At 43.6% G+C, this 8,879-nt stretch overlaps 1 protein-coding gene across 1 annotated transcript; it reads right to left on the reverse strand.

Annotated features, from left to right (window-relative positions):
- Window positions 1-7,014: 7,014 nt before the first annotated feature.
- LOC136440976 (chromobox protein homolog 8-like) lies at window positions 7,015-8,879 on the reverse strand. Its single transcript, XM_066437184.1, has 5 exons — window positions 8,729-8,879; window positions 8,590-8,633; window positions 8,424-8,489; window positions 8,221-8,284; window positions 7,015-8,048 (listed from the first exon to the last, which is right to left on the reverse strand). Exons 1-5 carry the CDS (start codon window positions 8,870-8,872, stop codon window positions 7,125-7,127), a joined length of 1,242 nt encoding a protein of 413 aa, XP_066293281.1. The 5' UTR covers window positions 8,873-8,879; the 3' UTR covers window positions 7,015-7,124.

Below are 8,879 nucleotides of genomic sequence, written 5' to 3' on the forward strand. Positions count from 1 at the left end.
CTTTGGGTGTTTTACGGCGTTTTTGGTCGGCCTTTTTTGTTAGTTTTTCGTAGGCAGTATATAAAAAGAAAAACTGACAAGAAGAAAGGCCAACAAAATGCATAAAGCAATCGAACCGGAGCCTAACCTCTGCTTAAGCTTGAAGAGTACGCCAGGCCTCTGAAATATTATCATTGGCTGCCCCACACCTTGATAACTACACAGACACTAGACATGTTACTCTCGACACGTTAATCCTGTTTGTATCCCCTGTAACACCGCGCGCTGTGCGTCTGACAAAAGACAGGAGAAGGGCTCATCATTAAGATAGCGACAGAGCGGATACTAGCCTGGGGGCGCAAGGCAGGCTTGGGAGAAAATTGAGCTGTTGAAATATTGGCAAAACTGGTGACATCAGGTAAACTATCCTTTTAGCCAGTAAGCTATGCTGGTAAAAGAAACGAGAGACGATATAGGAGTCGTTTTGTTACTCTCCAAGCAGAGGAGTGGGTCCGGCAGGTTTTTGACGTGTTTTTAGGCGTTTTTGTCGGGCTTTCTACTTTGTCATGGTTTCTTTCTATCTTTATATCTATCTATAGAAAGAAACCATGACAAAGTAGAAAGCCCGACAAAAACGCCTAAAAACACGTCAAAAACCTGCCGGACCCACTCCTCTGCTTGGAGAGTATCGTTTTGTCACACTCTCTCAGTTGAGGATAAAACTAGTCTCGCATGACAACAAAATACGAAACTGACTCTATATCGACACGTAACCCCCGTAACATTTTCACGATACAACGATTTAGTGGTCTAGTGGCTTCATTTAGGTTCCGTGTGCAATTTTGTTTTCTTCCAAGTCATTGGTTAAAGATCGGTTTGGATCATTATTCCAGTTTCTTACTATTACTAATTTCCGAACTGCCTCAATCGAATTGTCAAACACAATGGAAAGACTAGTTATCCTTCTCAACGTCCGATGTTTATCAAGAATAAACTTACAAGACCCTACTTAAAACAACTGTTGTGAAATTGAAAACGTTAGTGCACTAAGTGTTGAAGACGTATTTCGTTTACTTATCACTGTGGTACAGTGACCATGTAAATGCATCCACAAAAGCTTCTGTTATTGATAGATTGACGCATAGTAATGAGGGTAATATCCAGCTATTCATGAAGTGACGAAAGGACTTGTGTTGGGTTAGGTAGTGTAATATATTCTTGAGTACATGTATTTTAAAAGGGCTCGTCACTGAAAACGATACCACAGTACCCTGTTGTCTCCTAAAGGTGTATCTATGCAATTATATCATGCTTTGTGACTGCTTCAAAAATGTTATCCAGTTGCTTGAGTATCTATTTTTGGCGTATATCATGCTTTGTTTTGTTTTGTTTTATTTTGTTAAATAGAGTAACATCGATATGATTTGTCAATTTCATGCTTTGCAGAAAACCTGCCTTGTATGTATAGTAACATCTTAAATACGAACGTTTGTGTCTTGATATTCTAGTGCAAAATATAGCTTATAGAAGAAATTCGCTAAAGCATTCACCTAAGATATTGTGCCATATATGTCGTAGTTACAATGGAAGCCAGTTATTTGCATACGTTGTTATTGTATACTTCGGGAAATTGTATAGAATACCAAAACACCAAATCATTTAACATTCACTAAGTTGTAAAAACAATGAATAATTGTATAGCCCTTTGTCGTACATTCCGGAGTATTGAATTGAATTTTGTTCAACTACATCGTGTAATGACCCGGAACTCTACGTTAAAAGTTAGCGTATAATAAAAAGAGGTTCTTGCCAATTAGATTGATACCAATGCAAGTAGTGAGAACTGATCTCAGTATTTTTTCGTGGCGTATCTTCAAAGCGAGACAGTATCCAACAAAGTGTAGCCGCAAAAAAATGGTGATTTTTTTGCGACGAACGTTTTATCAACATCTAACGGTTGTCTTAGAATAGACTGGTGTCATCCTGTTTAGTTCCAGGCTCTACCTTCACCAAACATGATGACACCCAGGCTAGCCTTAGAATAAGCATCTGGAAAAAAAGCTTTCTTTCAACTTCGCCAGACGGTTAGACGTGAAGGGAAGCCGTAATCCCTGCCCACCACACACCGCGCTGTTAACGAATTTTCCCTACAAACAAAAAATGGCAGGGGACGGTGAGGTGAGGAACTCGCGCCAGTCCCGAGTGTGCGCTGAATATTGGAGGTATCGGTGGGGTTTCCCAACCTAGCCCCGGGATAATGTCCTGACTGATTGGACTCAATCATGCCTAGCTTGATAAAAAAAAAAAAGACGCACAGAAAGGGAGGAACCACCACCGCATTCGGGGGAAGGAAAATTCGACAATGTTGACGAATATCACTTTTTGATTGTGTGTCTGAAATGTGTTGATATGCGCACAGTGTATTTCACTGTATACATGTCTATCATTTTGTAAACCGGCCAGGATTTCTTTCAATGGATGAAAATATCAAATTCAAGTACGTACATTTATATTGACATGTTACAACCCCTGCAATGTACATATGATATATAGAATGCCGAAAGGTTCACAAATTCCACCAAGTAAGCACAATCAATTTTTAAGCACATTATCGATCTCACCCCATACTACATAATCTTTTTAACTTAATTAGTAAAAGTAGATTAGTCTCATAAAATGATTATTGTTATGTGTCAGAATATGCTATACATTGTACCTTTGTACAATTGTCGTTCAGTAAAGTTATATATTGTTATGATATTGCTACACATGAAGGCCATCTGCCCAGACAACAGCTTCTATAGATCTCCGTGGGTGTCAATAACGCTACAAAATGTGTACCTTAAACTAAGATAATCTTACCGGATGGCTGAACACCGCAAAAGACGGGGAACCGATGAAATGATCCAAGTCGACGCCTGAGATTTCAAAATGCCCACCAGTTTTATTTTCTTTAATCTATTTATTCAAAAACCGTTATGAATGAATGAATGAATATCTTATTTTCGTGTCCTGCGACTTAATAAAGTCACCCAGCCCATACGGACTTATATGACACCAAATTGAATGCATAAACTTGGCATAAGATAGTGTTGGTTGAGGTACAGTGATAAATCATAATAATAACAGTAATGAATGACACAAAATAATATGAATACATTACGGTGACAACACAAAAGGAACACACCTGGTACATTGATTCAAACAAATTTAAAGAAAACAAGTGGTACGTATGGTAGATGAACATAAATAAAGTTCAAACCAAAATTTGTTGAAGGTAACAACACGTATATTAACTCAGTATATAACAGTCAAAACAGTACATGACAGGTAGAGACAAAACCGTTAACTTTCATGCGCAGGGAAAGGCCTGCGCCTCTCTGAATTGTGTACAGTTTGGTACAGTGGGTACCGATAACATTAAACAATTGCACAGAAAATTATTTACATTGTTCAAGCCAAACTGGACACTCAAGTTAGTAAAAGACCTGGCAGCTGAATCGTTAAAGAGTCTTACGGCAAAATGTAAGAATTACTAGCCGTTCAGCTGCCCTAACGTATCTGATACAAGCACCTGTGAAAATTTACCGCCAAAATGGACTACAAAAAGGTCAACATGCATCCTGGGATAAACGGATTTGCCTTTTACGTTCAGCTCTAGCTGGCCGGAGGTCGAGAAAAACAATTACGAGACCACTAACCCAAATCACTGCCTTTACTTTAAGCACCTCAGTCGGCCACTGTGCCCGCTATACTTATGTTACTCTCTGCACCATGTATTTACTACATCTGCAAGTTGTAGAGAAATTATGCATATAAGAAATACATTCTGGATAAGAACAAAGACCTTGATTCCTTGATAGTGTAGTTATTTTGACTATGGATGGACCATTACAAACAACATCAGCCAAAGAAGGACTGAATACTAGATTCTAGTGCTGTTATTTTCTCAGTTTGAAGCGCGCAAGGTCTCGTGTGTCGTACGTCGCATACTAGATACTTTGATGGAAGGATGCCTACAACAAGTACTTTGAAGTGATTACGAAACAAGGAAAACAAATGGCTTGTACTGTGACCATGCACGTGAATGATATTGGAAAAACATTCAAATCATTTCGTGCATCACTAACACTTTTAACCGCCAAACGTGTTAATGATTTAACCATTTTGAACTTCGGCCCACTCCAAAGACGTTGGCACTAGATGGTTAACATCTACTAACATAATTCCACCAGTGTACATAATTTCGCACACTGAAAGGATCGGTCCAAATAGATCTCCAACCCAACGTCCCCCAGTAAAATGCAATCTGTGTATATAATATCTAAACTGTGCATACCTGGGGGTGTTGCACTAGAGATCTCTCGATCCCGCTGTTTTTCAAAGTGGCGGATTTATGTAACCCGGTGGTTTAATGTTAAGGGAGGTTATATGTTTATTGGCCTTATGAATGTTTTGAATCACATCGGATTGATCTCGTGACAGGCGGAGTGTTGGCATGACGCCGAACTGACGCTGGCTGGCGCCTGGTGAGCACGAGATCTGACTGATTGACAGGCGCGTCCGACGATCAGCGATCCCGTCATTTTTACGACATAAAACGTCCATTCGTTCTCCCTCAGCTAACATTCGCAGGTCGCTCGCCGCTGATTCAAACCAGGCGAAGCCCGAGGGGCTGACTTCTCAAGCCAGATTTGTCTCAGTTAACTGTAGCCAAGTATTGCTAGGATCAAAAAGTTCAGGAAAAATGGTAGCGTTATCAGCAGCAGCCCCCCTCCCTCCATCATCGCTTTCAGGCGCCCTTCATGGTTCATTCATACACACTGAGTCGTAATATGGCAATCTACGATGATCGCCAAGGTGTACAGATGTACACGATATATTTTCACTCATACTTATGACTCGCTTCCTTTCATTATCATACTACTAGTAGTTTCCCAATAACTTGTTGATGGATGAAAATACACCTCGACAGCTCAATACAATATACTAGTACACTCAGGGGGAGATAAGAATTGGGGAAGGAGGCACTCAAGCTAACCGACATCTTTCGCGCCGCAATCGTCCTTCAGTGTACACTGGAGATAAGTCATGCGACACACACATGATCACACATGGCTCGTAGAATTAGAAGCAACCCGACAGAACGTGGGATATTCCCTCCCGTCACGCGTCCTGTGGCTCGTGGAAACGCCACGGCGCCTCGCTCGTTTCCCGCCGACATGCTGGCCTCGGTGACCTGAGTTTATGTGGGAATGCGGCCCGGGCGCGCGGGCTGGTGTTGGCGGGAAGAGGACAATGCCTCCTGAAACGTTAGCCACACCGCCGGGGATTTGGGTATAAGCATGACGAGGGGTGCACAAGGGGGAAAACACACACGGGAAAAGCTAAGTCAAGCGGTATTCTGGCCACTGAGCTAAAAAAAAAACATTGCATTTTTACATTCCAAGTAGTAAATACTTTAGTGGTAAGCAGGGTAGTACGTTCTGATAGTATTACTGATCGATCATAGTAAAGCTGTTTGCACTATAGGCGATGGTAGCGCGAACCGTATGGTCAATTTAGTTTCAACCCCGTGTTTGATAATTAAGTTCTTCTCAAATACTAGATTAGTAAATGCAAACGCTTGGAAGACACGGGCTGTTTACTGTGCGACATATATCAATCTTTCACGTCTCCGCCCAATGTGGTACGTTGTTATTCTTCGTCTTCTTTTATGTACAAAACCATATAATTACGCTGCTTCTTTTTGAATATGAAAGAAGTTACGGAGAGCGATACTGCCAGTTATCAGAACTCGTTTTTCTTCAGCAGTAATCAAACTTGCTGGTGGCGTATACATTAATATTGCTACAGCTTAGACGTGTTATCTATTATGAGATTTGGAGTATACCAGTCACACGCGAGTCAAAAACGACAACAAAACTGTTTCGCAAGTTCAAAGCATTTAATGCTGTGTTGTCGGTTTAAGCGGGCAAATACCCGCGGGTATGACACCTTGTATTCATTTCCAGCTCGCAGTGAGTCTTTCCTAAACAAAACACTCAGATTAATCTTTACACAAACCCTACTACTCACGTTACACAACGTGTACATTCACTATGTCTACTGACCATGTGAACAATGTCCGTAGTAGATTCAGGACGACTTATGTTATGTAAGAATACTGCCGTTATACAGTACAATAAATAGTTCAGAACTAAGTCCTGGTCACTAAGTTAGTCTGACGCATGTCTACTTGTGTGTACAATACTGGCCACAATTTTCTCGCACATACAATGATCTGTACACATTAATACAGTTTGTAAAATTAATCCGTTATAAGTTACATGTAGACACAAAATACTGTACACACATCTCTAACAAAAATCTTCTTTTTTTTTTTCTACTGAGGGATGAATACGTGAAATCCGGTGATGGTTTACTCAATTACTGTGACATGTTGCCTGGCATAATTAGTTGTTTTTGTTCACAACAAGGACGAAATATACATGTCCATTGCATGTATACATAAGAAAACAGTCACATGAGTTACTTAGTTCTGAAGCACTAGTCATTCCAAGAATTCATACATGATGAAAAACGATGAATATGAATCAATATATTGTGTTACAAACAAATGCACTTTTAACAGTGTCCAGCCATGCTGTTGCATTATATCTTTTTATACCTTGAACAACTTGAGTTGCACATTTGTGATAAAAGGTGATAATATGACAAACAAGCATCGCGCGAAAAAGCGTTATATTTCGACAGTTCAGACACTGTGTGCTTGAATTATGGTACAGGCCTGTCCGTGGAAAAATACATTATTCTGTTACAGTTTTCTTCTCTATTTTTTGTGGTCAACAGGCTTGGGAAGTGTAATGCTTGCATGATGGCTGTTTCACGTGCACTTCTCGCTACCCGTGATCTTCTCACAATCTAGTAAGTCTAACGTCTAGGGAAAGAAGCCTCCGCTGTCTAGAACGTCTAGGGAAAGAAGCCTCCGCTGTCTAGAATAGCTGTCTTTTCTTGCCCATCTCTCCGGAGCGTTACTCGTACAAACTTGTCTCGGGCCCAGCGTTGTTGCGATATGGCAAGCTGTCCAGGTTTGTCTTTTCCGAGTACCGTTACCCTGACAAGTTGAGGACGCCACCCCCGACTCACGTTCCTCTGTTCTTGAAGAAGCCTTTATCGGTGAAACACTCCCTGACGGTGACTGTGACCATCCCCGTCGTGACGTCCGTGATGAGAACCTGGTTCATCAGGGCGTTAGGAGGCTGCCAGCCCGCGGCTCGGGCGGAACGGGCCGACTTGGTCTTGGCGGGCACACCACTCGAGATGGTACGGGGCTTAGCCGAAGAGTCCTCGATCGCGGTCTGTTTTCGACTGCCCGTGTCCTCAAATGGATTCCATATTTCGAAGACAGGCTGCTTGCGTTTGGACGAGTCTTTTTGTGGTTTGTTTGGCGGTGAAGAAGGCTTGTGGGGTGGAGAGATGGGGGACAGAGTGGGAGGGGTGGGGGCGGGGACGGCATGGCTGTGTTTCTTGCTTTTCCCCTTTGGTCGGCCCACACGCCGACGGACGGACAGATCCTTGGGCTTGTCTTTAGACCGTTTCTTGGCTTTGTGTGTCTTGGACTTCACCTTGAGAAGCGGGGCCGGTCGCTCCGAGGCCTTGGTGTGATTTAGTGGTGCGGCGGGACTCCGGCTTGGCAGCGAGAGCTCGTCACCAGCCGATTTAGTTGCCCCTCCGAAGTGACCTTTGTGTTGGGTTTCCCTTTCCCAGGGAGGCCGGGCGGGAGTCGGGCTTCTCCCCGGGCTGCCTGCGATCTGCTGCCCGCCCGGGCTAGGCTGGTCTTCCCCAGAAGACATCCCGGCCGGGCTCGGGGCTGGGTCGTCTTCACTCGGCGGAGAAGCGGCAGGACGGGCCGACGCCAGCCCGTTCGATTGGGACGACTCTTGGGCAGGACTGCTGCCTGGTGCTTCTTCCTCCTCAGTTCTAACATGGCCGCCATGGTCCTCCTGCTCCGCGTACCCTTCCGAGTTAGGTTCGGGGAGCGCCACAGAAGCGTCTCCTAGAAATCCCTGTGTGATGACAATAAAAGAAAATGTGTGTACAATACACCCATAAGACATAAATGGAACAAATGTCACATTTTGGCCAATAAATAATTAGATGAAATGGGAAAAGCTGGCATAGAGCATTAGTGTTTAGCCTATTGGAAGGATACGCTCGTAATCAGAAAATTATTTTTACCTGTAAACGAAACTTTTTCGGCTTGGGACCTCTCTTGTGGCCACCCGTCTCCCTTTCACGTAAGCTGAAATGGTCACAAAGACACAAAATCACCGACTGGCCATTTCCCGAACTTAAATGCAATGAGCTTCTCAACTCCCAAATCCGCCATGTTTAGAAAATGGGGCACGCGGAGGCGGCCAGAAAACCCCCACAAAACCCACCTATTTTCGAAGGCTGCGAGAAGTCTGGGGTCCAGAATATTCTCCTCCGGCTCCCAGGTGTTGTACCTGAACACAACATGTCGGTGGTGAGACAGGGCGAGGTGAAAAAGGCAGCGAAAATGGACAAATCTGGACGCTACTCAAACCATCCCTAGAACGTACTTACTTGGGCGACCACCCCTTCCATTTCACCAGGTACTCGGCTTTGCCCTGGAAATAGAAAACACACCGATAGTGAGACAGACCTGTCGTGTGCACGGGCACAAACTACACAAACCGGAGGACATGTAGGGAATGGCCATCACCTTTCGGATCCTTTTTCTCACCAGGCATTCGGCGGCGAAAACTCGTTCCCCTACAGCCGACAGCTCCATGTTTCGGCAGATAAAGCTGCTGCGTGCTGCCGACCTCCAATGTTGGAATTCCCTGCGGCGCGGGGCGCAGCCCATAATACTC

Source organism: Branchiostoma lanceolatum, chromosome 8 (genome assembly GCF_035083965.1).
Source record: "Branchiostoma lanceolatum isolate klBraLanc5 chromosome 8, klBraLanc5.hap2, whole genome shotgun sequence".
NCBI classification, from domain to species: Eukaryota; Metazoa; Chordata; class Leptocardii; order Amphioxiformes; family Branchiostomatidae; genus Branchiostoma; species Branchiostoma lanceolatum.

Coding starts and splice junctions, on each gene's coding strand:
- LOC136440976 (XM_066437184.1), bottom strand. CDS start 8,872: ATGGGCTGCGCCCCGCGCCGCAGGGAATTCCAACATTGGAGGTCGGCA. Junction 8,634..8,728: donor TGAGAAAAAGGATCCGAAAG/GTGATGGCCATT, acceptor TTCTATTTCCAG/GGCAAAGCCGAGTACCTGGT. Junction 8,285..8,423: donor CTCGCAGCCTTCGAAAATAG/GTGGGTTTTGTG, acceptor TGACCATTTCAG/CTTACGTGAAAGGGAGACGG.